The 26,537-nt window shown below is 57.4% G+C and overlaps 7 protein-coding genes across 7 annotated transcripts; 4 read left to right on the forward strand and 3 right to left on the reverse strand.

Annotated features, from left to right (window-relative positions):
- Positions 1 to 32: 32 nt before the first annotated feature.
- On the reverse strand, positions 33 to 2,425 carry MYCTH_2304498 (uncharacterized protein). The gene has a single exon (XM_003663024.1). It carries the CDS (start codon positions 2,268 to 2,270, stop codon positions 63 to 65), a length of 2,208 nt encoding a protein of 735 aa, XP_003663072.1. The 5' UTR covers positions 2,271 to 2,425; the 3' UTR covers positions 33 to 62.
- A 1,612-nt stretch (positions 2,426 to 4,037) lies between these two features.
- MYCTH_115754 (uncharacterized protein) lies at positions 4,038 to 4,831 on the forward strand. The gene has a single exon (XM_003663025.1). It carries the CDS (start codon positions 4,144 to 4,146, stop codon positions 4,411 to 4,413), a length of 270 nt encoding a protein of 89 aa, XP_003663073.1. The 5' UTR covers positions 4,038 to 4,143; the 3' UTR covers positions 4,414 to 4,831.
- Positions 4,832 to 6,610: 1,779 nt separating this feature from the next.
- MYCTH_101679 (uncharacterized protein) lies at positions 6,611 to 10,070 on the forward strand (the record flags this gene model as incomplete). Its single annotated transcript, XM_003663026.1, has 4 exons — positions 6,611 to 6,638; positions 6,854 to 8,022; positions 8,240 to 9,928; positions 10,008 to 10,070. 4 exons carry the CDS (start codon positions 6,611 to 6,613, stop codon positions 10,068 to 10,070), a joined length of 2,949 nt encoding a protein of 982 aa, XP_003663074.1.
- A 1,194-nt stretch (positions 10,071 to 11,264) lies between these two features.
- On the forward strand, positions 11,265 to 12,767 carry MYCTH_2134135 (uncharacterized protein). Its single transcript, XM_003663027.1, has 5 exons — positions 11,265 to 11,441; positions 11,513 to 11,592; positions 11,714 to 11,765; positions 11,920 to 12,139; positions 12,325 to 12,767. Exons 1-5 carry the CDS (start codon positions 11,394 to 11,396, stop codon positions 12,384 to 12,386), a joined length of 462 nt encoding a protein of 153 aa, XP_003663075.1. The 5' UTR covers positions 11,265 to 11,393; the 3' UTR covers positions 12,387 to 12,767.
- Positions 12,768 to 14,660: 1,893 nt separating this feature from the next.
- MYCTH_2304508 (uncharacterized protein) lies at positions 14,661 to 17,143 on the reverse strand. The gene is made up of 3 exons (XM_003663028.1): positions 16,305 to 17,143; positions 16,188 to 16,241; positions 14,661 to 16,123 (listed from the first exon to the last, which is right to left on the reverse strand). The coding sequence occupies exons 1-3, from the start codon at positions 16,963 to 16,965 to the stop codon at positions 14,790 to 14,792; spliced, it is 2,049 nt and encodes a 682-aa protein (XP_003663076.1). The 5' UTR covers positions 16,966 to 17,143; the 3' UTR covers positions 14,661 to 14,789.
- A 1,071-nt stretch (positions 17,144 to 18,214) lies between these two features.
- Positions 18,215 to 20,951, forward strand: MYCTH_2304509 (uncharacterized protein). Its single transcript, XM_003663029.1, has 4 exons — positions 18,215 to 18,455; positions 18,560 to 18,583; positions 18,653 to 19,456; positions 19,528 to 20,951. The coding sequence occupies exons 1-4, from the start codon at positions 18,413 to 18,415 to the stop codon at positions 20,748 to 20,750; spliced, it is 2,094 nt and encodes a 697-aa protein (XP_003663077.1). The 5' UTR covers positions 18,215 to 18,412; the 3' UTR covers positions 20,751 to 20,951.
- Positions 20,952 to 22,098: 1,147 nt separating this feature from the next.
- Positions 22,099 to 25,052, reverse strand: MYCTH_101673 (uncharacterized protein; the record flags this gene model as incomplete). Its single annotated transcript, XM_003663030.1, has 6 exons — positions 22,099 to 22,116; positions 22,181 to 22,651; positions 22,709 to 23,371; positions 23,483 to 23,779; positions 23,851 to 24,546; positions 24,852 to 25,052. 6 exons carry the CDS (start codon positions 25,050 to 25,052, stop codon positions 22,099 to 22,101), a joined length of 2,346 nt encoding a protein of 781 aa, XP_003663078.1.
- Positions 25,053 to 26,537: the final 1,485 nt, after the last annotated feature.

Genomic DNA, 26,537 nt, shown 5'->3' on the forward strand with positions numbered 1-26,537 from the left:
GAATGCTCATCCAAAAGAAAACAAAGAAAAACCAACAACCTCAAAAAGACGAACCAGGAAGATCAAGACGGCGGGAAACCGTAGCTCGGACGGCCCAGGCTAGGAGTCGTCGCAGAACCAGGGGAAACCGGCGACGGCGAATAACCAGGTGACAGCGGCGGCTGCCTGGCGGCCGGGGCGGCAGCGGCGGGGGAAGCCGGCGGTTCGTCCCCCGCCGATCTCCCCCGCGCCTCCGCCTCTTCCTCCTCCTCCAGTAGCTGGGCGAGCGCGGCGCCCCGGCGCGGCGGGGCCGGGATGACCCTTACCGGGAGGCTGTCCGTGTCCGGGGTGGTCCGGAACCTCTCGCGGAGCCGGTCGGCTTGCGTAGCCGCGAACTCCTCGAGGCGGGCGCGGATGTCCCACTTGTTGTTGTTGTTGTTGCTGCTGCTGCCGCCGCCGCGGCGCTCACGTCTCGAGCCGTGTTCCTTGGCTGTCGCTGCCGGGACGGCGGTTTCCACATCTGCAGGCCGTGCTTTTTGCAGGGGTATTTTTTGCCTTGGTGAGTGCCATCTGTTTGATGATGGCAGTGACGACGACGATGAGGGGTCGTTTGCTGGCGTCGCTGGGTTCTGCGTCGGCTGGGCGGCCGTATCACCACCCCCCTCGCTTGCGGCGCCGTCATCCCTGGGGTGGCTCGAGGCTCTGCTGCTGCTTCGAGACTCGGGAGCGTGGCCCTGCGGAGGGGGCGGGGTGCGGGATGTCGTTTCCGTCAGCGGGTGGTAGCGTACGGCGTAGACTGTGCTCGCCGCGCTGGAGGTGTCGGTGCGGCTGACCGGCGTGACTGCCTGCGGTGGTCTGGCGGGCCACAATGGCGGCTGCAGGAACCGTATCCTGTCGTGGTTGGACGGCTGTGTCGTCGGGGGTTCCGCAGGCTGCGCTGCGCTCCTGGCCCTGGGCCGAGGCTTATACCGTGATGCGATCGCGGCGACGGTCGGCCACCTGTTGCCGCCGCCCGTGTTCGGGCTCTCGTCCGGCCCGCCATCGAAGCCGGGGCCCTTGTCCTCGTCGTCGAGCTCTTTCCGCCTCCTCCTCAGCCGGTGGCTCGAACGCGCATCCTCGAGCATCTCGTCCCCGTCAAACACTTCCCTGCCGAGGATACCGTCCTTCTTCTCCTCCCGCTCCAAGGCCTCGATCCTTTCCACCCACTCCCACACGATGACGCTCGCCGCCGCCGCCCCAACCCATCGCACGTATTCTCCCCACCCGGTGAAGTCGGGCTGGACGATGTCCAGGATGAAGAAGACGATGGGGATCAGAATGGCCATCAGCGACAGAGCCGCGACCAGGACCATGTTCTTCATCTGCGGATGCCAATACGCGTACCGCTTTTTCAGGAGCGAATAGTAAATGACCCAGGCGGCGTATAGCACGCCCAGGGAGAGGGCGAATAGATAGCTGAGGGCGGGCACGGGATGTTGGAAGGAGCCGGGCCGCGCCACGCCCTGCTCGTACTTGAAGCTGTTGAGAGATTGGAAGATGACGTCCAGAGTGATGAGGGCGAACGCGGTCCATTTGATGATGACCTTCTCCCGCTGGCGCGGAAACAGGCGGATGAGCGTTTGGGCCTGGGCGAGCCAGAGAAAGGTGTTGGATATGATGCGGATGATCTTGAGCTCGGTGCCGCCGAGGACCTCCATCTGGAGCTTCTTGGCGTTCTGGACGCCGAACGAGTACTGCTCCTCGGCCGCCTGGAACGTGGCGGCGCTGGCAATGGTCAGGGATACCGCGACCGCGAGAGCCGCAACCTTCTGAAGCCAGGGCCGGCCGCCGATGGTCGGGCCGGTCCCCCCGTTTGTGAATCCCCTGCCGCCCAGCACGACGACTCCGCCGTCCAGGAAGGACCGCGGGGTGACGAAGAGCATGATGACGAGCGTGTATGCCACCACGGTCGTCGCGGCGAGGGCGTAGCACTGGGGGAAGGTCGAGGCATAAAAGGGATCCTGCCAGTCCGAAAAGGTCCATCCGTCCTCGCCGGGCATCGATCCGTCGGCCGAGTCGTCGATCGGGACGGAGCCTCCCCCTCCGTTCGCAATGATGGCGGGAGGCGAGACCGGAGTGCAGACCGGTCTGAAGGCGGCCGCTGCGGTGAGAGTGACCAGCTCGCCGTTGGGCATGGAGATGACGCCTCCCATTGGAAGGTTCACCCCGCCACAGCTTCGGCCGACCACGGGCGTGCCGGTCGGCAGCGGCGCGGTGGTCGTCACGGCGGCGAGGAGCTGGTGCGGCTCCATGCTCGGAGGGTTTTATCAGTGGCGGCCTCCGCCTAAGTTCCGGTTATCGCGAAATCGCCATGGAAATTCGGTCCTAGTCGCAATCGTTGGTGGCCCGTTGCAGCGCGGCGGATTCGTCGTCGAAGAGGGCAGGAACCGAACCGGAATCGATCGTGCGGCGCCCGTTCCCCGCTGGGAGATGGCGGACTGGCGCCGTGTCGGATCCCTCGGTATGCAGCCGTCGTCGGCAAGGTATCTAAAGGCAGAGGTCACAATCCCGAGCGAGCCAAGAAAGAGAACCTTTTCTATTCGTCCCTTGTTCAGTCGTCGCGATGGCCTTGATGTGGGGGATGATGGCAGTAGAGGGCTGGGCGCCGAGAATTCCCTCGTGGCCGGAACGGCTTGGAGGTTTCTTTTCTGTCAGGGGGCGCCGAGGACGCGCAGCGGCTCTCCCGTCAATTGTGAAATGTGAAATGTTACCTAGAGCAGACGTCGTGTGAATACTCAGCGACGTCCGACGCGTTGCTTGTTTCGCGATGCAACTTTTTAAAGCGACGATTTTGGTGTCAATTTCGTGCTTTGCTTTTGCAGGCCCCTTTCGAAAGCGCTCGAACCTTTGACCTAATATTGCAAGTTTCACCTACTATGGAAGGATAGGAACGAGCACCCTCCGCAAAATCCCCAGGGGGGCGTGGGCGCTGACGGGTTTCCCGTCAGAAAGGGGACGGTGTGTGTACAGTGCGAAGAAAACGAGACTGCCGGAGGGGTCTTGCCCGAGTTTGACCCCTCTCGGTCATGGGTGGGGTTCAGTCAAGAGGTGTCGCGAACTTTTAGGCGAGGCATGCGCGGGTCCGAAGTTCCCGTCATCACCTCGAATTTCTATCATCACCTTTCATCTCTTGCTCCTTTGATCTTTGATTTGGTCATCATCCTGTTGTTTGCGCAATCCCGGTATCGCTTGGTGTTTTTCCTTCGCCAGCGTGTCCAGATGAATGCTCGTTTGCACTGCATGATGAGCTCAAAATTCACCTTTCCGTCAGTAAATGAAAAGAAGATCGCCGCTAATTGTGCTTCGCCTATCAGCGACGAGCGTGGTTACCACCACCACCATCACTCCGCGGCGAGAACAATCAAGTACTGTGTAGCCATCTGCAAGTAGCGGCACGGGACTCGACTCGGGTGTCGCACTGTAGGCGGCCAGCACCGCCTGAGCCCACCCACAGCAAACATGCCATCTAAATTTGGGGCGCAGTTCGCACGCTAACCGAAAGTGAGGTGAGACTAGGGCCCGCACACACCGGAACATGGACGGCATCGGGCCACCACTAGAGACACAGTCTGCCACTTGAGCTCCGGCATAGTGTATACCGCATAACCGTGTCTTGCATTTCCTTCGAGTTTACGGAGTAGCTCGGCGAGTATTTCGAGCGCGACAAACCAAGGGACAGCGAAACACAAAGCGGTACGGAGTACGGAGTGACTGGTAGCTTTTGGGCCCCCTGCCCAAATCGAATGGATTTCTGGACCGTTGCGCACCCCTTGAACATCTGATCCGGGTTAGCGCAAAGATTCCCCCAACCTCCGAAGGAGCAACCCAGGCAGACACTCGTGTAACATCACTGCATGCAGTAATCTTTAGCGAGCAAACCCAATGCGCTTACCTGCAGAATCATGACCAAGCTTCACTTAAGGGTACAGTTCGCTAAAAACCTCGAGGGGTAGCGCCTCCTCTCAATCTATGTGTGCTCCCTTTTGCTTTGATCCCGTAGTGGCAGCATCAACAGGGCAGATAGATTGGCGGATTCCGCAATATTCTACTATATAGTATTACTACGTGGCCTCACGCTGCTCTTCAAATCGTCTCTTAAGCGCCGCGTTGCTCTCGTTAACCTCAATGCCTGCAACCAAGTACAATCCCTACATTGGTAAGGAAGAGAGCCCGAGTCACGCCGGCGACAACTCTACAGCGTTGCGCACAGTTACCGACGACTTGCAAGAGTCCGCCGGTATGTTTTTTTTTCGAGCTACCTTACGATGCGTGGTCTCGACTGTATGTATGTACATACAACAAATACACCGCACAGGAACATTCGGGAGTGCGGCCTGCATGGTGTTGATCTATTTGTGCGGCCGGATTGTAACGTCTTTTGGGATCGCTTGGTAACACCGAGACGCTTGTAAGCTCGACTCTCAAGTCCCGACAATGGGCCTGTCGGTGATGGAAGCTTTGTGGATGCGAGGCCGTTGCCAAGCTAGTCGATTATCGGCGTTCCATCTTGGCAAAGGCTTGTCTTTCGCGGGGAAGCAAGCTCAGGTTGGCAACAAGGATCAGCTAGACCTGAACTCATCAGAGTCTTCAAACTCAGTCGACGGTTGCGTCGATGAGTAGTAGTGAGAGACTGAAACTGCAAAGTGCAGCCATCATCCGCTTTCTCATTGCTCTTCATGGGCCGTAAAGCGTGCGAGCAGTTGCATGGCACGCAGCCTCGACGTTGATAAGAGCAGAAACAGAGTGCTGTTTCCAGTACCCACAAAAATAATTAAGGGAAAAAAAAAGAACAAACCACCGAGTAATTTTGGTTATTGTACCTGCCCATTTTTTGTCGCAACCTCGCCTTGAGAACAAGACATGGGATATGGGCCTCTTGCCCAGCTGTTCTAGCCTTTGTTGACTTTGTTTCTCGTGGTGGCTGTTGGTTTTTCTCTCCGCATTTCTTTGTGTTCTAAAGTTGACTAGCGATATAAACCGGGGCCATGAGCCCCCGTGCCCGCCAATAAAACCGCATAGCCAAGTAAGGTTGCCGAGCAAAAGGCATACACAAGTGAGAAGCTGGGCCGGTACACCTGCGCCCATACGACGTCCTACATACATATGAGGGATTGTCCCTCTGCGGTCCAAGCAGGTCAGGTATGTGCTTAGGCTGGATATTATGGTTGATGGTGGCACTTCAAAACATGAGAGCCGAGGGAGGAAATTCCCAACCTCAGGGATTTCGAAACCTGCCAATGAAGTGCCCCGCATCCTCCAGATACTACGGAGTACCTTCTTTCAATATCGGAACAGATACCAGATGTGGGTTCGGGTTGGCAACGGCACTTCCAAGTTTTGTGTGTTTGTCTACTCTGTACGCAGTACGAGGTATGATGGGTAAGTTTGACCCCCTGTCTGGGTATTAACAGGGGGCTTGACAGGCGGGCGTAGGCAGGCGCAGGCAGGAAAAACTGGTGGTAGAGGCCTGAAAGGTTTTTCCGAGAGATCCCTGTCGGTACCTGTGCAGGGGGTGAAACTTTGGCTCGCAACCATAGTACATGTACGGATTACGGACAACACCCAACAATACCTTACTGGCTTGCATACCCACCAATGCTGAGAGCATGGTGGGGTGTCTGGGTTACACTATTTTGGATTAGCGGAAACACCCCGCCCAACTATTCCCTTCCCAGATTTATCGAGGTTTGAGCGGACCCAGTAGGTGTTTCAAGTTCAACCATGTCCCACAGCGTGCACTTCCATCACTTCCATTTTGAGGAAGTGCTCTTTGCTCGATGCTCGATTCCAGCGGCAAATCCCATCACGCCTTGTTTACCCATCATGATACTATAACTATGTACGGATGTACTAGTACTGGCAGCACAGTAGACTCGCGGCTTCCTCTGCCAGTTGATTTTCTTTTTTCCTGCCCAGCGGCTCGAATGCAGCACGAGCGCACCTGCAAGCCTGGAAACAGGAACCCGAGGACGTGCAGAAGGCACAAAACCATGAATCGGCGGCGACTAAATATGTCATCCCTACTGTAACTTCTGAGTACGGACTTCCAGCACCTCGTTGGCAGGTCTCAGTCACCCTCGAGAACCCGATCAGCACGTTACTGTGTAGTTACGCAGTAGCTTATGACGGACACGCACCACGCACTGCGGCCCGAGGTCAACAAGCTTACTACCCAAATACGCGCGGCCACCCAGCAACTTCAGACGGCTTCTCGAGCTCTGTTCCAATTACCTGATAATAAATAACCAAGGCGGGCTTTGAGTGGTTGCGGGACCTAACACCAAAACGTCGAACCTGTGGACCGTCGCATGTCCGACCTTGCAGCACTCTTGCGACGCCAAGCCAACTACGAAGTTGCTGCGAAGCCAAAAACTGGGGCGCCTCTCCACAGCCGCAGCTGGAACTTCAGGGGTTTTGCTCCAGCCCTCTCCTCCTGGGAAACGCATCTCGCGATTGTGCCAATTCTCAAGAATTTGGCGGCTTGACGGGGACGGGCACTGCAAGTGCTAACGCAAACCGCATTGAAACGTATTCTCGAGTTATTTTTGCGGGGGGGCGTTTGCTGCACAAGCCAGCCAAAAAAAAACCCATCATGTCAAGACCACATCTTATTCGCGCTGGTATGCTTGAGCCTCCCCTTCATCTCGCCTGCCCCCGGACCCCTGGGGGTTGCGCGCCGCCATATCCTGTCCGGTCCCTCGGGGCTGGGTGGGCCACGGCCCAGTCCCTCTCGCACCCCCCAACCCATGTGTGTGTGGCCCAATCCGTGCCGCGCCGTGCACACGTTCCCTAGGCTCTCGGACCGTTCCTCTGACATATTCCTCCTTCTTTCCAGATACCATTGACCTCCAAGCCCACGAGGCACCGTCCGCGCAGAGTCACCACAGGCCGACCGCTGACGGATCCCTCGCTCCACACCAAGCCGAGACCCTTCGCGAGGTTGCGGCCGAGGTCGCCGAGGAGAACCTCCGGACGCCCGGTGTCTCGTGGAACCCCGGCCCGAACGACATTCAAGACCTCGCCTCCGCTCTCGATCGGGCCAACAGTGGCCAGCGAAACGGTAGCGCGGACACCATGCGAGCTACTGCACACCAAGATGCACTGGCGATCGCCCAGAACGGCGGCCTCTCCGGCCAGGATGTCGACGACGGCGACCTAAACGGCGACGCCGAGGTCGACTTGGACGATGACTTGATGGACAAGATCTCCAGTTCGCCCTCGATCGAAGATGGTGGGTCGACCTTCGCTCTCCCGACTCTGTCTCCGGGCATACACGGACCCCTCCCACCACCATCGCCAACATGGCGTGGCCCCTCGCCTCTGCTGAGTGTTTGCGACACGAGGTCATCTTCCCCATACCTCGACTGTCCAGACCATTTGCCGTTGAGGAGAGAGGGCCAGGGACTGCGCCAGCGCGCGGTCGCACTGTCCCCTTCTGTTGCTAGCACATGTCGCCATCATCATCATCATCATTGTCATTGTCAAGGTCATGATCATTGTCGTCATCATCAATTTCCGGACGGTGAGTTCGAAGTGGATACCGCGGCTCAAGACGGCGCCTCAAGCGACTCCCTCAGTGTTCCGGACGATCTCCACTTCGACGAAAGTTTGCCCTGGGCAGACGAAGAGGAGGACGACTATGCCGCGGCGGACGATCGTTGGAATAAGGAGGAAGGGACAGCAGGAGGTGAAGGGTCGGTGGGTGGAAGGCCGGATACGGCGAATCGTGAGACGCAGAACGCCAACGCACTGCACGACTTGATTGCGCCCTACGAACCGGATGACAATGACGATGATGATGATCTTGGCAACTCTTTCGGGATCCCCGAGTCTAGATTCATTGACTCTGGTTGGGGCGGCGAATGCTTACAAGACACAGAGGACATCGACTTCGACTTCGTCTATGCCCTTCACACCTTCGTTGCCACCGTCGAGGGACAAGCCAATGCGACAAAAGGAGACACAATGGTTCTTCTCGACGACAGCAATAGCTATTGGTGGTTAGTGCGCATCGTTAAAGACAGCAGCATCGGTAAGCCGCCAGTGAGGTTTCGAACAGAGGCGCGGATACTGACCGTGCGGCGGCGTTCCAGGCTATCTTCCCGCGGAACACATTGAAACGCCAACCGAGAGGTTGGCTCGGTTGAACAAGCACCGAAACATCGATGTAAGCCCAAGGGAGCGTAGCATCCGAAAGGCCGTGTGTATTAACCTGCTGCAGCTCTCTGCGTCCATGCTTGGAGATCAGCCTGACAAGACCCGAAACCCCATCAGGTCCGCCATGAAGAGGAGGAAGACCAAAAACGTCCAGTTCGCGGCCCCTACTTATGTCGACTATTCAGATGTGGATTACTCAAGCGAGGAAGAAGGCGCCGACCCGGAGGCCTCTCCCCAGCAGCAGCAGCAGAAGCAGCAGTCGGAGCAGTCGCAGCAATCGCAACAGTCGCAACAGTCGCAACAAGCTTCCGGCGACGGGGAAATGGAAGACGAGACGGCCAAGGTGGAGCCATTGAAGCCCAAGTCGCAGCAGAAGCAATCCAAGACGGATCCGAAACGGCAAGAGTCCGGGGGTGACACCGACACATCCTCGGCTAACAAGGCGGCCGTCCGGGCGGCTGAGGAGACTTCGGAGGCCAAGACAGATGGGCCAAAGAAGACGCGCGATGGCACCGTACGGGATTCATTCTTTAAGGATGACACCGTCGAAACCAAGAAGATCACGTTGACCCCGAACTTGCTGCGTGATGACAATGAGCCACGAGACTCGAGCGAGTTCAGGGAAGTGAGGCAACGCCCGAGCCTGGACAAGCTCGAGAAAGACGGTGTTTTTGGCAAAGACGACAAGAAGAAGAGAAAGGAGAAGGACAAGGATAAAAAATCAGGCGGTCTACGGGGGTTCTTCTCTCGGAAGGATAAGAAGACGAAGGGAGACGAAGACGACGATTCCTACGGCAAGCGGTCGCTCGACGCAGACGCGCCGGAGAGAGACGTCGAGGAAGACGAGCCACAGGCATCGTCAGAGAAATCGGGTCCTCAGAGACAGCACAGCAAGTTACAGAAGCAGCCGAGGGGCGAGCCGTCTCCGACCAGGAGGTCCAACAGCGTCCGGGAGCGGGAGCACGGCATGGATGTCAAGTCCTTCCTGTCGGAGGGGCGGATCAACAACGTGGCGAATGTCCCCCCGGCAACGATGCGCCTGGTTGAGTCGAGTCCGAAGGCGTCGCCCCAAGAAAAACCCCGAGAGCAGAGGTCAGGCAGGGAATCGTCGCCAGTCAAGAGCGCCTCGTCAAAGACCGCGAGACCAGAAGCGCGGCCGGCCAGAACCACTGTCGCGAAGCCTCATGTGGACCTTGACGACTCGGACATGGACGACGAGGACACGGCACCCGGCCCGACTCGGCAAGCACCACTGGTATCCGAGGAGGCAGCTCAGCAAGAACCGCAACCGGATGCCTCACAAGCCAACACCGCACCGGCTTCCCAACCGACATCAGCACCGGCGGCGGCACCGGCCGTGAGCAGCGACCCGCGGCGAACGGCCGAGCGGCTGTCGGAATCGCCGGTCCAGGTGTCGCCGGTGACCAGTGGCAACCCGCCGCCGCTGGTGGGCGATAGCGCCAGCCAAGGAGAAGACCACGTCTCACCCGCGTCGTCACCCTCGCCGGAACTGGTCGAACACGAGGAGGCCGCAGAGAGGTCGGCCCAGAAGACCTCGACGACCCCCTCAACGAACAGGTCGGAGTCGTGGGACGATGCCAGGCTCCGGGCCTTCTTCGATTCGGGCACCGACGTCCGGGATCTGCTCCTTGTGGTCTACGACAAGAACAATGTCGACGATGTGGGTTTGGATCACCCCATTGCCGGGTCGCTGTTTAGGGAACAAAATGCCAAACTGGCCGAGATTACGACGGTGAGTTGGACTCCCGGCAGATTGTCTCGCGGTGCATTGGGGAGGGGGAGGGGATTTGCTGACGAGTGTTTTGTTCTAGCGGCTCGATGATATGCTTGGGGACTGGCTCGCCCGCAAGCAGAGGCTCAGAGGCTCCGTTTAACGCCTTACGAAGCAGCACTACGAAGCAGCACCGTTGACGAACACGCGACATTTTCGCCCCTTGGATACCCCCCTGTTTTTCTTTTTTTTTTTTTTTTTTTTTTTTTTTTTTTTTTTTTTTTTTTTTGTTCAACCCAACTACTCACTTTGGTTGGTCTCTATGTTCTTGCATTGCGATTTGACACGCATGCCTTTTCACTTTGGTAATACTCCTTCAATTCACCCCATGTACCTTTCTTTTTTTTTTTTTCGCGAGTTCTTTAGGGTTGGGCGGCCTCTCGATGTGATGCGGATGCTCTGGCTTATTAGTCGGGCATATCATCGCCGAGATGGCGTACAGATGGACAACAACAGACCGACTGGAGCGGGACACTCGATTTCGAAAACGCTGGTTGTGGACAAGGGAACTGGATCTCAGCAGTGGAACCCGGGATCAAAACCATCATCGGCGGGCAGGACCATGTTTCTCCGTCTGCTTTCTCTTTTGATATCCTCACTGGTATACCTTTCTATTTGCCATTATGATGTCACGATACCCTTTTTTCCAAAACAACAAATCCCATCTTTTGTTGGATCTGGCAGCTTCCTATGGTCATGAATGAGCCTGGTGTTTCTTCGTTATGGAAGTTCCACAGACGGCCCTAGTGTACCGTTTCCAGCGCCGTTTCCGCCTACTGCGTATGCCGAGTCCATTTGCGGTCAATCAATCACACGCGGCTTGCACGCCAAGAACTGGAGCACGGATATTTCCCGGACCTAGCTTGGTTCTTTCTTTTTACTCCGTGCATGCATGTCGACGCAGCGGACACATTCCGGTGGAGATCGACGGTTCGGTCCTGCGCAGCCACAGTCACGACGGAAAGGGGGTTGGATGAGGCATTCGTGGAGCCGGGCGATTGTGAAGAACACCCTAGCAGGCTGTTAACCGCATGCATATATATTTCGCGTCTAGCATCGTATGGACGGAATGTGCAGAGTCAACGTTGTACTGCATCGTGCACACATAGCGCCCGAAATATGAAGGAATACCGGGATTAGTGTATGGAGCTTGGGAGAAAGGCGAGCAGGGGTGTGCTCCCTTGTTTAGGTTTAGGGGCGGCAGCAAGCGAGAGAGAGGTTACCTCGTCCCGAGCAAGATAAGTGTGGTCTTTACCGCTGTTGGCTCAGCCGTGGTCTCTCTACTCTCTGGAACGTTGCTCGTTTTCACTTACAACTTCTTCCCGCTGAATGCGTTGTACAGAGCGCATACATACATATACATACGTATATTCATATACATAGGGCCTCCTCTTGAGTCGGTAACAACTGCTTCAAACCGGTCATCATGGCTTCTCTTATTGATTTCACCTCGGGCAACTGGTCATATTACACCGTAAGTACTTGTCTCTCCCGTGGTTCCATCCGATCGAGAGCTGCTCGACTAACTTGACACAATCGACTTAGATCCCGGCCGCCTTCTTTCTCTGCATGTTGCCAAACGCCTACGCCACCAAGTTGGCAGGCAGGAACTATGACATTGCGAAGTGAGTCGACCTGTTGGCGTTGCCGGCCATGATAACCGCCGTCCACCCAGTGGATCCAGTGGATCTATTTTTCCTCAAAGATTCGATGCTGACATGATTCCTCTCCTCTTCTCTCCCCTAGCCCTCGCAAGACCGAGGAACTCTGCGCCAAAGACACCTCGCTAGACAAAGTCGTATGTGTTCCCCCTTGTTTTCCCCTAAATACACACACACACACACACACACACACACTCTCTCTCTCTCTCTCTCTCTAAACTAGAGTGTATGTGTGTGAGGTAGTGAGAGACCTTGAACTTAGCTGACCCCGTCTTTCCAAAACAAACAAAGACCCTCCAGCGCATCTCGCGCGCCAGGGCGGCGACCGCCAACGGATTCGAGACGCTTGGCCTGTACGCCGCCGCCGTCGTGGCCGGCAACGTCGCGGGGCTGCCCACCGAGCGCATGAACAAGCTGACGCTGGCCTACCTCGGCTCGCGCGCCGCCTACAACTACGTCTATGTTGTGCTGCAGGACAATGCGCGGATGGCCGGGCTGCGGTCGCTGGCGTGTAAGTGACTAGTCTCTTGGCCCTTTTTTATTTTTTTATTTTTTTTTTTTATTTTTTTACTCTCCACTTTTCCCTCTGGCCTCTCTCTGCGAACAACCTGAGAATACCGCTTGTCTTTGGCCATCTTTTGTGGCAGATCTCGACAAAAGCAGAAAGGTCTTTCAACTGACAGTGTGTCTATCTAGGGTTGGTGGGAATTGTGATCATAATGACGCTGTTTGTGTCCGCGGGCATGACCTTGAACTGAGTCCGTTCGTTGGAGAGCGGAGGGGGTTAGCTATAAAAAAAAAGGTGCGGTAATGATGAATCAATATATAGTGAGTATCATTCGCAGTGGGCATTTGCATAGAGTGGAATTGCTCCGGAAGGGAGTGAGTGATGGAGCCACATGGATCTGACCGGTTGGGTCTCTCCTTTCCCCCCTTTCCGCAGTTTGTTTTTCTTTTCAGCCAGCCGCCCTCCCCGTTCTTGTCTCACTGTTCTCTTCCAAGCTCCGACGATGTTACGAGGCTACACATGAGCAATAATCAGTATTCCCACCAAGGTAACTGAGGAAAAGAGGTAAAACGGGGGAAAGAAGAAGAAGAAGGGAAAAAAAAAAAAGGGAAAGAAATAGGCCCAGGGCCAGAACCTACCAGGGCCGCTGATATCGGTGGTGATGGTGCCGTCCTCGATGTAGACGCCCGAGAAGTAAAACTCCTCGTTGGTGTCCGAGTAGCCCGACCGGGGCAGCTCCAGCACGCCCAGGTGCCAGTCCGCCCCGTTGGACGAGGTCGAGACGGGGACGGGCGCGACGACCTGCTTGAGCGGCTCGGCGCCCTCCGAGTGCCAGAAGCCGACCGTGTTCGCATTGAAGTCCTATTCTCCGCCGCCGTCGTCGCGTTCCCCTCGGAGGTTAGTCTTTTTAGGTTTCCTCATACTTTCCTTCAGGGGGGGAGGGATAGAGAAAAAAAGAAAAAAAGGAAAAAAAGAAAAAAAGAAAAAAATAAAGAAAAGGAAAAGAAAAAAAGGACGCACAATCTCGTAGGCAATGTTGTGCCACACACCAGCCTTCCACTCCGTCTTCCACCGGCTCTGCTGGTTGGTCATCCACTGCAGGTTGACGTTGCTCGTGCCCTGCTCGCCGCTGATCCAGCCGTACTTCATCTCGGTGAAGTGGCACTCGAAGAAGCAGATCTGGTGCTCGCGGTTGGGGGCTCGGCGCGTTGGTGTCCTTGCGCATCATGCTGAAGTGGTAGTACGTACACCTTGCCCCGGTTGATGGGCGCCGTCGTCTGCGGGACGAGCTCGGTCCGCCGCATGTTCTGCCCGTTCCAGAAGGCCGTGCTCTCGAGCGTGAACCGGGCTCCCTGCCGGGACACCGGAGTCGGCCGGGTTCTTGTACTCGGGCGACAGGTTGATGTATGTACCTGTCCACCGTGCCCGACCCGTGGATGTAGTACTGGTACGGCCCGACCTGGTTGCTCCACGACCACTTGTTGAGGTCCTGCGAGCTGGTCAAGTCGTTGAACCGGCCGTCCCAGAGGATGGCGCCCTCGACCGAGGCGGGGAGGGTCGCGAGGATGGCGGCCGTCTTCATTTTTATGCGAATTTTGAAAAAAAAAAGAAAAAAAGATAAAGGTATGAGAGAAAGGGGGCCAGGGAGTTAGGGTTAAGGTAATTCAGGGGTTCAGGGGGGGATGGGCAAAAACACACATATAGGAATGAGAGCGTTTACCGGGTTTACCATGCCCGTGGTCTTATACAAACCGACTCTGCGACATCATTACCCCCTTTGTCAATAGTAAAATAGCACAGAGAAATAAATTAGGAAACCGCTCGGGGCAAGATGAGAGAGAGAGAGAGTCCAGCCGTGAGCATATTAGACGTCCCGCTGCACGATAATTAGTCTAGTCGCCATATGATAGAGGCATTGCGGTCCGCCTTTTTAAACGAGGCGTTTCTGCTAGGCTTGCGGATGAGAGCCTCCGGGGGACAAAGGCAAGCCGTGATTGATCTAGAGTGTCTTGTTGGTCTGCCGACTTTAGCCTGTACATATATGTACGTACATGTATATAAATACATACCGTACCGCCCAGAAGAGTTCGTCACCATGAGAAACCCCACACCTGTGTCTAAACAGATGAACTCTGTCTAGAACAGTAAGGCCCAGGTCATCGCGCAAATTGAGGACCCATTTCCCCTGGTCCCTTTCTGGGAACGGGAGCTCGCACGCTCCTCTTGCGGACGGGGTGGTCCTGCTGGGCCGAAATATCTAGGCACTGCTCCCGGGCTGGGATCGCTTGATGGAACGCCAAACCGGGAGAACGAGTATGGACACCTACCGTATACTTCTAGTTCGAAATTTAGCAGTAGCAATGAGTATATGTATATAGGAATACCTCCGACTTAGCTATGTACCAACACTCAACCCAGCGATGAAATGGGAAAAAAAAAAACCGTACCCTCGCGCCGTCCAACTCCTCCGGAATATCAGCCCACGCCGAAGATAAGCACAATGATCTCATGTCACCGCAGCCCAGTCAGTATCCAAACAAGGGGGAGGGGGGTGCCAAGCTCGTGATATCCAACCCGTCTTGCGACACCGAGCAGTACACCTTAACATCCCAGTGGGCCCCTGCCACATTCCCCCCCTTCCCTTGGCTGGGTCTCAATACTCCACCCCAGAGAAGCTCTTGTTCCTCACCAGCGCGGCCCTCTCCAAGCTCGCCCTCGGTAGCTGCTCGAATGAGCGCGGCCTACTATGCGACGTGCTGGGCCTGCTGCTCGCCGCGTCGCCGTCCTCAACCGCGCTCATGGCGTCCACCGGCGTGCCAACGTCGTCCTTGATCTGGTGGATGAAGAAAGCCGAGATCAGCACGGTGATGCCGCCCAGGGCCAGCACGATGGCGATGCTGTGATCCCCCGGCACGCCGCGGGGTTTCTGGAAGAAGCGGAAGATGATGCTGCTGGAGACGGTGGCGATGATCTGGGGCGCGGCGATGGCCATGTTGTGAATGCCCAGAATGACACCGGCCTGGTCGGCGTCATCCTGGTCCTGGTCCTCGTCGGCGTTGGTCAGGGACCGCTCGCGGTCCTCGTCTGACGAGTAGCCGTCCAGCGAGGCCACGCCGGCCCGGCCGTCGGGCCACAGGTTGCGCTGGGCGTACTGGGCGCGGCGGATCTCGTCGCGACGCGAGATCTCGGCGCTAATGATGGCCCAGGGCGCCCAGAGGGTGAGTGCCCAGGTGATGCCGACTAGGCCGATGAGGAAGGTGGCGGCGCTCACGCTGCGCACAAAGACGGTGCAGAGCATACTGGCCGTAAACAGGAGCTGGGCCAGCATCCAGGCGCGGCGGAGGGTGAAGCCCGGGATGATCAGGTATTCGAGCCAGGACTTCTTCTCGTCGTAGCCCTTGATCGCGCGGGGAGCTTCCCCGGGCGCGACGGCCGTCACGTTACGCTGGATCTCGTAGGTCGGAGCGATAAAGAAAGGGAGGAAGACGTTGGTGGCTAAGCCCATGATGGCGAATATGAGCAGGGCAAAGGTACCCTGCCGAGTAGCTTCCTCGTAGAGCTTGTCGAGCTCCTCGGGGGTCATGTGGGGGTTCGCCTCGAGATAGGGCTCGGCGTAGATCTCTCCAATGTAGGCCGACGTGTAGAAGAGCATGGGGAAGAAGCCGATCCAAGCGCAGAACTGCACCTGGCAAACCCTCTTGGTCTGAGGCGGGAGCCGCCTGATGGACGTGAAGATCTTGCGGAAGAAAGCCAGGATGCCCGGCTTGTTCTTGGACGGAGGTCCTTCGAGCCGCGGGTCTCTCTCATGGATCGTGATGCAGCTCAGAGCGACGGTCACGGCAAGGGCAATGCTGGCGATGGCGCACAGGTCCTTGAACTGGGTGTCGCCGAAGAACCACGTAATCGAAGGGAGGTCCATGTAGCCAGCGAGATAGCCTACAATATTTCCGAGGCCGACGAAGCGACTCGCCATGGCATTTGCGCTCTCTTGGGGGCCAGTCAGCCTCATCTGTCCAACTATGTAATAAAAGAAAGCTAAGAGGTGCCTGACCTTGTTGATGAGTGGGCGCGCAGTCCACAATAAAGGCACGAATCGCGGCTTGCACTGTTACATCGTCATCAGCAACGGATGAGACATCCTGGGCCACTTAACCTCGGCATCTCCTACCTGTATTGATGGCAAAGTCAAGGACGTAAACCCAGAGGACTGCGACCACGATGATCGAGGCTTTGACGCCCTCCGAATCCGGAGCGGCTCCAAACAGGCCCAGAAAACCGCCAACGATCTCCTTTGTCCACGCGAGGAACATCAGGGAAACAATTGTGGCAAGGGCGCCTCCGATCATGAAAGGCTTGCGTTTCCCCCATCGGATGCGGCAGTTGTCGCTCAGCATGCCCACGTACGGCTGCACCAGGGTTCCGGACAGAGGCCCGGCGATCCAGACGAGAGCCATGAGGGACTTGCTGAGGCCGAGGGACAGCAGGTAGGGCGAGCCGTTGGACATCTCGACCGACCAGGCAATCTGCAGCCCGCCGATGCCGATGGTCAACAGGATGAGGTACCAGACGCTCATGTTCGCCTGCTTCTCGTCGGCGCCCCCGGCCAGGGGTCGGCCGTCCTCCAAGCCATTGTCCTCGCCCGAGTAGGAGGTCGGAGAGAGCAGGGGCGAGTGCTCGTTCAAGCCATCTTGGTTCTGCTGTTCCGGCCCGTCTTGAGAGCCAGCTTCCCTGCGTTTGCTGTTACTCTCGGGAGTGCTCGGGGGAGACGCGTGGTGCTCGTCGGTTGCGGGGCGGGCCCGATCCTGAGATTCTTCCAACGACGACGTCATGCGAGGCAGAGGAGGCGCGAGTGTATTTAATTATCGAAAACCCCGGCGCGTATCACAAGCCAAGACCGGGCGTGTCGGGTCTGTCTACTCTAAAGCTGTACGACGACCAAACGGGGTTCTGCTTTCGGTTGTGCTCAGATGCGGGATCGTAGACGGCGACAGACCGTCTCTTTCGGCTCGGTACTCGACTCGTAAACCGTCGGGGTATTTCCGGCGACGCGAAACGAAGAAAAGCAAGGGGTCGCTCCTAAAGCGATCCGAGTTCTCGATGATTTAAGTTGGTTTTTTTAAGCTGCACTTTGGCCGTGGGTGCCGGTCAATCAGGTGGTCAAGTCAGAAAACGCCACGAGACCGTCGTCACTCGGCTCGAAGCTCTTGAATTGGATAGCAGACGCAGATCGGAAAGCCCCGAGATGCAAGGGTAAAAAAAAAAACAACCATTAGCAGCAGGTCGGGAACGAAATGGGCAGCAACTACGGGTCGATAAAGCGCCGTCTGGAGTGGCTCAGAATGAAAGGCGCACGGCAAGCCTGATGGTACGAGAGAGTAGAAAGGCAGCCCGTAAGCACAGGTCTGGAACACGGGCACTGCAGGGGGATGAGCGGAACGAGGCGAACGAGAGAGAACCGGGGGCCAGCTTGGAGACCCACTTCTCCAGATTTCCTTGGGGCAGGGCTGAACTTGGTCCTTTTTAGTGCGGTTGGCATACTGTGAGCAGCCAACAATGCCGTGCTCGCAACATTTGAATCCTTGGTTTCTATGCAAACCAGAAACTTTCAATTTCGCTCATAATCATTTTCTATGCAATATCGTATCTGTCTTTGAGCGAGATGTTTGAGATACCCGAATCCTGAATTCCGTCTCAACCTCGCAGCCAGCAAAGCGATCGTGGGACACCTTGCATCACTCACACCAAGACAGTGCGTCGTGACGAGTCACGCCTCGCCGCAGTGACCAGCTGACACAACATGCACCCACTTCGCACCTCTCCTAGTGTAACTTGGGCAGGAGTGAAGTTGTCTCGGCAATTTGACCCCAAACCCCTGTCTGGGTATGTACACTAGTGTATGTACAGATGCAACTGAGCGTACACTACTCCGTACCAGCCAACCAATCCGTACTCCCCCGTCGATTGGCCGGTTCCGCCCGCTGTGGAGTCGGGATTCTGTGGGTGGCGCGCCAACCGAAGAGGCGCATGGAAAGCTGGCGACTTCATCCCATCCATTTCGTTTCCATACTAGTAGTGTATCGAAAACGACCCCATGCACCGTGTCGAGTGCACGTTTACGTTATTGATTCCATACCACATCCCAACCCCGGGCTCGCTAGCGTACAACCTCCAGAGATTGTCGTGACAACCGCGAGCCGTTTTACACATTTCGAAACTCGGGCTGCCGCTCAGTCGCGTGAGCGACAGGCCCAGGGCCGCCAATTCTCGTTCCCCGCCATGCTCGGGCAAACCATCGCCAGCGCCCTCATGGGCCTTGCCAGTACGCCGCCTCCCACTTGCAACCTTCCCAGTCTCCCAGAGATGCGCAATAAGTGCACATCCGTTCCTCCTCATGACGATGCGGACGCTAACAAGATGTGGCAGAGAGGGAAGAAGAAGACCCGGCCGGTATGCTTGTCGAACCGATCCGTGCACCCTCTCGATCCCGGACGAGCGCGGGCTAACCCAGTGCCGCAGGGGAGGACGCCCCGAAGCAGGAGAACAATGCGTCGTGGGCCATCTTCATACTGCTCATGCTGCTCATTGTGGCATTCTGTACGAGCTACACCATGCAGCAGCGCAAGATCACGGCCATCCACGAGACCGTCATCTCCATCTTTGGCGGCATGACGGTGGGCCTGATCCTCCGTGTCTCGGGCTTCGACTCGATCCGTGACCTCGTCAACTTCAATTACCAGTACTTCTTCAACCTCCTCCTGCCGCCCATCATCCTCTCGTCCGGCTACGAGCTCCACCAGGCCAACTTCTTCCGCAACATCGGCACCATCCTGACCTTCGCCTTTGCCGGAACCTTCATCTCGGCCGTCGGTATCGGCGTGCTCCTGTGGCTCTACACGGCCATCTCCCTCGAGGGCCTCGATGTTTCCTTCATCGACGCAATCTCGGTCGGCGCCACCCTGTCGGCCACCGATCCCGTCACCATCCTGGCCATCTTCAACACCTTCAAGGTCGACCCCAAGCTCTACACCATCATCTTTGGCGAATCGATCCTCAACGATGCCGTCGCCATTGTCATCTTCGAGTCGGCCCAGAGTGCGGCCACCAAGGGCGGAGGCATTGGCATCTGGAGCGCCCTCCACGGCATCTGGTACTTCTTGTCCGAGTTCTTTGGCAGCTTGTCCATCGGCGCCCTTGTGGGTGTCCTGACCGCCCTGGGGCTGAAGTACACCTACGTTAGACGGTACCCCAACATCGAGAGCTCGCTGGTGGTGCTGATCGCATATGCAACCTATTTTTTTGCCCAGGCCATCGGAATGTCCGGTAGGTGCTCGAGCCGTCCCGTCCGAGAGGGACCTTGTTCCTAACTCACACTCTCTCCTTCTTCCTCACAGGCATCGTCGCCCTCCTCTTCTGCGGCATCACGCTCAAGCACTACGCATACTTCAACATGTCGCGCCGCACGCAGCTCACCACCAAGTACTTTTTCCAAGTTACCGCCCAACTCTCCGAAAACTTCATCTTCATCTACCTCGGCCTGGCCCTCTTTACCGAGAAGAACCTCGTCTACCAGCCCCTCCTGATCATCGTGACGGTCCTTGCCGTCTGCGCCGCTCGGTGGCTGGCCGTCTTCCCCCTCTCCAGGGCCATCAACTGGTTCATCCGCTACCGCGCCCGCCGCCAGGGTCGCGAGGTCGCCGACGAGCTGCCGTACAGCTACCAAGCGATGCTCTTCTGGGCCGGCCTGCGCGGCGCCGTCGGCGTCGCCCTCTCGGCCCTCTTCACCGCCAAGGAGACGCAGGCCCTGCAGGCCACGGTGCTGGTCGTCGTCGTGCTGACCGTCATCATCTTTGGCGGCACCACGGCCCGCATGCTCGAGATCCTGGGCATCCGCACGGGCGTGACGGAGGACGTCGATTCGGACGACGAGTTCGACATCGAGGCCATCGGCGGCGGCCTGTACAAGCGCTCGGACGACTCGGCCATCGGGTACAACGCGCGCTCTCGCAACCGCGGGTCGACCGTGCCGCTGAGCACAGTCCACGCCGACACGGGCAGGAACGGGCGCGCGGGCGGCAGCAGCGCGAGCGGCGACAGGGGCGCCGGCGGGTGGGCGTCCGGGCACAGGTCGCCCAACACGGCGCCGGTCGCGCGTCAGGCCGGCAGCAGCCGCAGCCGCAACAAGGGCCAGAAGGGCAACGGCGACGACTACGAGAGGTCCGAGCTGCTGGGCACGCCCTCGTCGGGCCGCGACACCGACTCGGAATTCGGGAGCGACATCGACATCTCGGACCTGCCCCCGCCCGCGCCCGCGCCCGCGCCGAGGGCCCGGTCTCCGATGCTCGCGCCTCCGGGCGGAGCTCATCACGAGGGCGGACCCGGAAGCAACAGCAGCAGCAACAGCAGTAGTAGTAGTAGTAGCACCCGGCAGAGCGGCCCGGGCGAGGGGGGGAGTAGTCAGCAGCAGACGCCACTCACGGCGACGGCCGCGATCCGGCAGCTGTTCCGTACCGAGGACCCGACGGCGCTGCTCAGGCAGCTGGATGAGGACTTTATCAAGCCGCATTTGCTGCTGGATGGAGCAGCGGGAAGGGGCGGAGGGAATGGGTCTCATTGAGAGCGGGCTTGGTTCTTGGTTTTTTTTTTTTTTTTTTTCAGGTCTGTGTTTTTGTACCGTACTCGTGTAGATGACCATTACTTTTTTATATCTTGCTCTTCTTCCCCCCCTTTTTTTTGCCCTTTGCCCTTTTCTTTGGTCTTATTTGGGTTCAGGTAGTCCTCTACTGTCCTGCACTATACTTGCATACACGGGCTGCCACACCATCGGGATGCAAGGATATCATGATCGACTGGCGTTTGGGGCGCACCCGGGTAGATGGTGTTGTGGCTGCCTCTGGGATTGAACGTCCGCGTAACGCGAGGGAGCGCTGGGCGCTGACGGATGCTTGTTTACTTGATACCTGAGACGATACAAAAATGGGGTTATAATAGGTTTCAAACGAGGGAGATGAACTGGAGCAAGTTTCAATACAACAGCGAAACAGTAGTCGGAGCTGAATCGCGCTTGTGCATAGGGCGATAATGATGACGATGATGACGGCAATGGCGGGCGGAACACACTGGCTCTGGAAATGCGTAGATAGGTGGTTCCGCTGGAGCATTGTTCAAGGTAGCCCTCGAACGGGCGGTTTCATCACAATACTAACAGGTAAGTAGTCAGTAGGTAATAAGGAATCATCATCTTTTAATGAAAAACAAAACAAAAGAAACAGAAAAAAAAAGAAAACAGAGAGAATGGGAAAGTAAGAAAAGAAAGAAACAAAGAAAAAGAAAAATAAGAACAAGAAAATAAAGAAAAAAAAACTTGGTTTCTTCATATAGTTAAGACACTACCAACATGGATTACAGTACTAGGTAGCTACCGTGATCAGCCAGGGCTGCGTGGACTCGGGTTATCTAACCTAAGTCTATATACCATATGGGAAGTTGCTTGCGAAGGATGGTGTCGAGAGAAGGCGGGGGGTGAACGGGGGGTAAGGGGTATATCTATTTAGTGACTACGGCTGGCATTGACCTCTGTTGTGGCTCGGATTTGACCAATACAAAAAGACGGAGAACTGGGCTGGGGGTCATGGTGGTTGATATATAGACTGCTTGTAATTGTGTGTCTCGACGCCATCCACCATCTGTCTCCCATGTCGAAATAAGGGGTATAATAAGCGTAGAGGTATTTCGACCACAACAGACATCTCCTCGGCTCAGCACTTTCCCTCCATCCCTCCCCTGGCTTGCTTACCCAGTTGGCCCGTCAGTCATGACGTATGTACAAAAAAGTCGCGGACAGATGCCGTCGTTAGCTTACCGAAGCACCAGGCCTCAAGACTGTCGACAGACTTTTGAGGCGTATCCCTTCATATTGCAATCAACCACCCACTCACTCACTACCTCGGGATTCACCCCTCCCATTATCCCCCTTTTCTCCTCTTTTTTTTTTTTTTTTTTTCCTCTCTATCTCTCGTCAGCACCGTGATATAATAATCCACCTACGCCGCCATCCCCAGCTCGGGAACGAACGACCTCGTCGACGGGCCGGGGCGGCTGCCCGTCGTCCATCATGAGGTCGAAGCTCTGCTCCCGCGGCGGGTTGTGCACCCCCGGGATGCCCGGGTCCCCCGGGATCATGGTCGTCGCGACGGCGACGGCGGCGGCCTGGGGCCCGCCGCCGTCCGCCCGCTGCTGCGCCCGCCTGATGCGCCCCTTCTGCTGGTCCACCCACGACGCGACGCTCCGGAACCGCGCCGGCTGGTCCTCGCTCGTCTCCGTGCAGACGGTCTCTCTCCGGCCGCCGGCGGCGGAGCTCGCGCTGCTGTCGTTGCGTGCTAGGGGCGCCGCCGCGGATTGGCCTGCTGCTGCTGCTGCTGCTGCTGATTGCCGTGCTGTTGTCGTTGTCATCCAGGAGAAGCGGGTCGTGTACCGTGGTTGTTGTTGTTGCTGCTGTTGTTGTTGTTGTTGTTGTTGCTGTTGTGGTGGTGATTGTGGTTGTGGGCTGGTTGTTGTTGTTGCTTGGCCGGGCACGGCAGTCGGTACGGGAACGGTGATGAGGGGATCCGTGACGATGATATCACCGTCCCCGAAGCCCGAGGAGAGCGAGGAGGCCTCGCTCAGGGTCCGACTCAGTTGCGGGAACGGTGGCTTGTACAAAGCATTGTTATATTGTTGGCTCAGGAGCGGTTGGCTGTAGTACGAGGCGGGCGAGGCCCCAGAGTGGATGGGGCTTGAACTCGCTGTGCCGGCAGGGCCAACTATTGCGCCGAACTGGGCTGCGGCGGTGGAGCTGAAGGATCCTTGGGGCTGGTGTGTGTAGGCCCTCGGTATGTTGGTCATCAATGTGATCTGCGGACGGCCGGGTGCCGTGTTTGGCGGCGGCTGATGATACACGATGCCGGGGTACGTTGGGTCCCGCCCGGGGGGGGTGACACCCTCATTGGTCTCACTCTGAGGCCACTGTTGCTGCCGCGGCGGCGGCTGCTGAGCTAGGGGCTTCTCAGGACTGTACAGGCTTCCCACCGAAGGGTAACTCGCACTGCCTGCCTTCTCGTGTTGACTCGGCGGCGCAGACTGCCTGATCTCTGACTGGTCGAGGTTATGCCAACCACGCCGGCGGAAGAATGACATCTTTGACGCAGCCCTCATTGGTAGTCCACCCCCATCGCCCTTTTCGTGGCCGCCACGACGCGTCTTTCTCGATGTCCGCCAGATTACCCACGCGATGGAGCAGAGGAGGATGAAACCGCCTTCATGGTGGGGTTAGTGGACAGGGTCCATAGACGGTGCACACGGAGTAGTTACAGTACCTATCGAGCCGGCCGAGATCAGGATGCGCTCGGCTGTGGGATTCATACCGGCCTGTGCAACCTCGAGACGACTGCCAGCGCCGCCATCCCCTCCGCTGCCGCTGGTCTGGCCGTTACCATCCATGGGTCCGCCAGTCGAGGGGAAAGTGGGAACTGGCGACGGGCTTGGTCCTGGGCCGTCGGATGGCGCAACGTCCGAGTCCGAGGATTCTCCCAGCCCAGGAGTACCCCTTGAGCTTGCTGCGTCACTGGACGAGACCAAGGGGATGAATTGTGTGACAGTAGGGTTCGCCTACCGGATACGTTAACTTTTAAAACTCTGCCGACACGGCCAGAGCAAGACAAAGGCCATGCATGGCTTACCTCGAGTGTCGGAATCCCAGTGATAGCAGGCTGCAGTAAGACCACGCCTGGATTGGATTCGATTGGTACTTCCGCCGCCGCCGCCGCCGCCGTCGTCGTTGTTGCTGCGGAGGGGACCTCAGAGGACGGGACGGGATCCGTGGTTGTGGTTGTGATTGGTTGTGGTGCTGTCGTGGACTCCTCGGACGGGGGCTCCGTTGGCTCAGATGACGATGATGTCGGTGTCTCGGGGTCGCTACTCGTGGTCAGGCCAGTGTCGCCGTCCCTTCCACCGTCGCCGTTCCTATTCCTCCCCAAACCTCCTTCTCTGTTGTTCCCTCCCCCGCCTTCGCCGAACGGGTTGCCAAAGCCAAAACCGCGTCCTCCCCCCCTACCATTGCCGAAACGAGATCGGTTGTCGTTGCCATTACCCCTGCCATTGTCCTTCCCATCGCCATCGCCTCTATCACTCCCGACCTCGTTGCCAAAGCGGTTTCGACTTTTACTCCCCCTGCCGTTGCCGCTGCCGTTGCCGAAGCCTCCCCTGCTGTTACCATCCTCATTGTTACTCTTTCTTCCGCCTCCGAAGAAACCGCCACTTCCTCGTTGGGTGCCGTCGTTGTCATCATCGCGACCACCGCGGTTTTTATTGTTGTCATCGTCACCAAACCGGAATCGCCCACGGCCCTCGCCATCTCCCCTGTCGCCTTCCTCGCCCTGCCGGCGATCTAGGTAACCGAGCCTGCATGAGTCTTTGAGTTTCTCGCCCAATCCTCTCCGCTTCATCCTCCCCGGGGGGCTTCCTGGAGATGCCATCCTCTCGGGTTGTGTCTGTGGCACCGCCAGGTCATCTGTGAGGTGAACAAAAGCCCCTTGGGTCAGGGCGCCCAACGAGCAGGCCCACGGTGATTCATACGTCAAAACCTTGCCCGTGCAGCGCTGAAGGAAGACGGCGCTGCTGGGACCGCCCTCCTGCAGGTTGGGGTTGAGTGAACAGCTGGGGGAGTTGGAAACAGTATTACAATAAAAGTAAGTAGTACGGGTTGAAAGTAAAAAACAGTAACTGTCGACGGCGAAGAGAACACTAGGAAGGATCGCGGGAGGCCGGCCCCGGTGCTCGAACAGAAGGAGAAGGGAAGGATGAAGATAATTAGGTCAGGGGAGGACCTTTGACAAAGGAGCAGGGCTGGGCAGCCCAGACCTTGCGCAACTTTGCCGAACATGTGGTGCATGAAGAACGGCCCAAGCTCCGGCGGTTGAGTCCATTCAAAGGCTGGACGACGGGCAGGCTCCCTGACGAGCTTCAGTTAAGATGGGACAGGGGTCCAAGAGCTCGACGAGGGGGTTGTGTATTTTTGCCGTGACCGCCCCAGGCCTGGATTTACGAGCTGGAGACGGCCCAAGGAGTCCGGAAGCATTCGTCAAGCGTCTCGTCGCGGGGAGCCGTGACAGCGCAGAAGACCTTGGCATCAACAAGTCCGAAGGAGTGGTTCCGGCGGGACCGGGCCGAGGGCCAGGGAGGTGTGAAGGGCCCTCAAACACTCCTGCTGCCGACTTGAATGTAGGCTGCGGTGCGGTAGGCGTCCAACCGGGCGATCCCGCCGGCTCGTACAATTTGTCCTGTCGGCTATCTCTGTTCCCTTATGCTGGGAATCGGCCATCTGCATGCACCCCCTGATAATCGCCAAGCACCCCAAGATTACCGATGTAGTGTGCGGTACGGGGCAATCCGTACAGTACATCGTCTTCCGTCCTCCGTCTGTACATACGGATTAAATACGTACAGTACATTTTGTCAAGTTAGAGCGCAGATCGGGTACTTCGCAGTCCAGCCAGCCGACGGAACTGCCAACCGCATGTCTACTTGGATATGTAGAACAGAGCGAGATCGTTGCTGGATTAGGAAGTCAATCCATCCCATGTATAGGGGTGGTCGCTAAAAAAGGGGGGGCGAGCGCGGGGGAGCGGGGGACCCGGGGGGGGGGGGGTTCCACGTCTCAACCAGACCGGCAGGCGTTTCAGCCATGAACGAGACGGGCAACCCCAGAGCATGCACACAGCAGTTGCAGTCGCTTCCTCGACTCCGATAGCCCGAGCACAGGACGCCTCGGTCGGTGACAGATTGATGAAATTGGTGAATAAGAAAAACGCAATGGCCCGCTCTCTTCTCGGCTTCGGGTCATCGTTCCCGCTATTGGCTGCTTTTGCGGTTGTTGCTGCTTGTTGCTGCTTGTGCGCGTGAGAACGCGAACCGATGACCTGAACACTCTCAGGCTAGCCAAAGTGGGCGCTGCTGCAGTTGCACATGCTTGCTGCTCGGGTCGGCTTGTCATTCGGGGCGATCAAGGCAATAGGACGAGGTTATCTCAAAGGCTCCCATTGCCACACAGGCATCACCGGCAACAGCGTCCGCTTCGTAGATTGTTCCGGCTTCCCAGCTCTCGCAGCTGACAGAATAACAGCGACATGCGAGAGCGGGGTGATTCAAGGGTTAGGGTTATGTATGGGCGAGTTCACAGTGATAGCGGTATGCAGGGGGCGGACACTAATCCATACTTGCAGTAGTGTACGGTCCGAGAAGCATTATCTCTTCAGTTAACCGTGGTTGACGCTCGGCAACTCGCTTTCGTCAAAACTCGGGATATGCATCTCGTCGGAGAATTCCGGGTCCGCGGCTAGAGAGCAATGTGCAGAGCCAGAATGGTTCG

Source organism: Thermothelomyces thermophilus, chromosome 3 (assembly GCF_000226095.1).
Source record: "Thermothelomyces thermophilus ATCC 42464 chromosome 3, complete sequence".
Lineage (NCBI taxonomy): Eukaryota > Fungi > Ascomycota > Sordariomycetes > Sordariales > Chaetomiaceae > Thermothelomyces > Thermothelomyces thermophilus.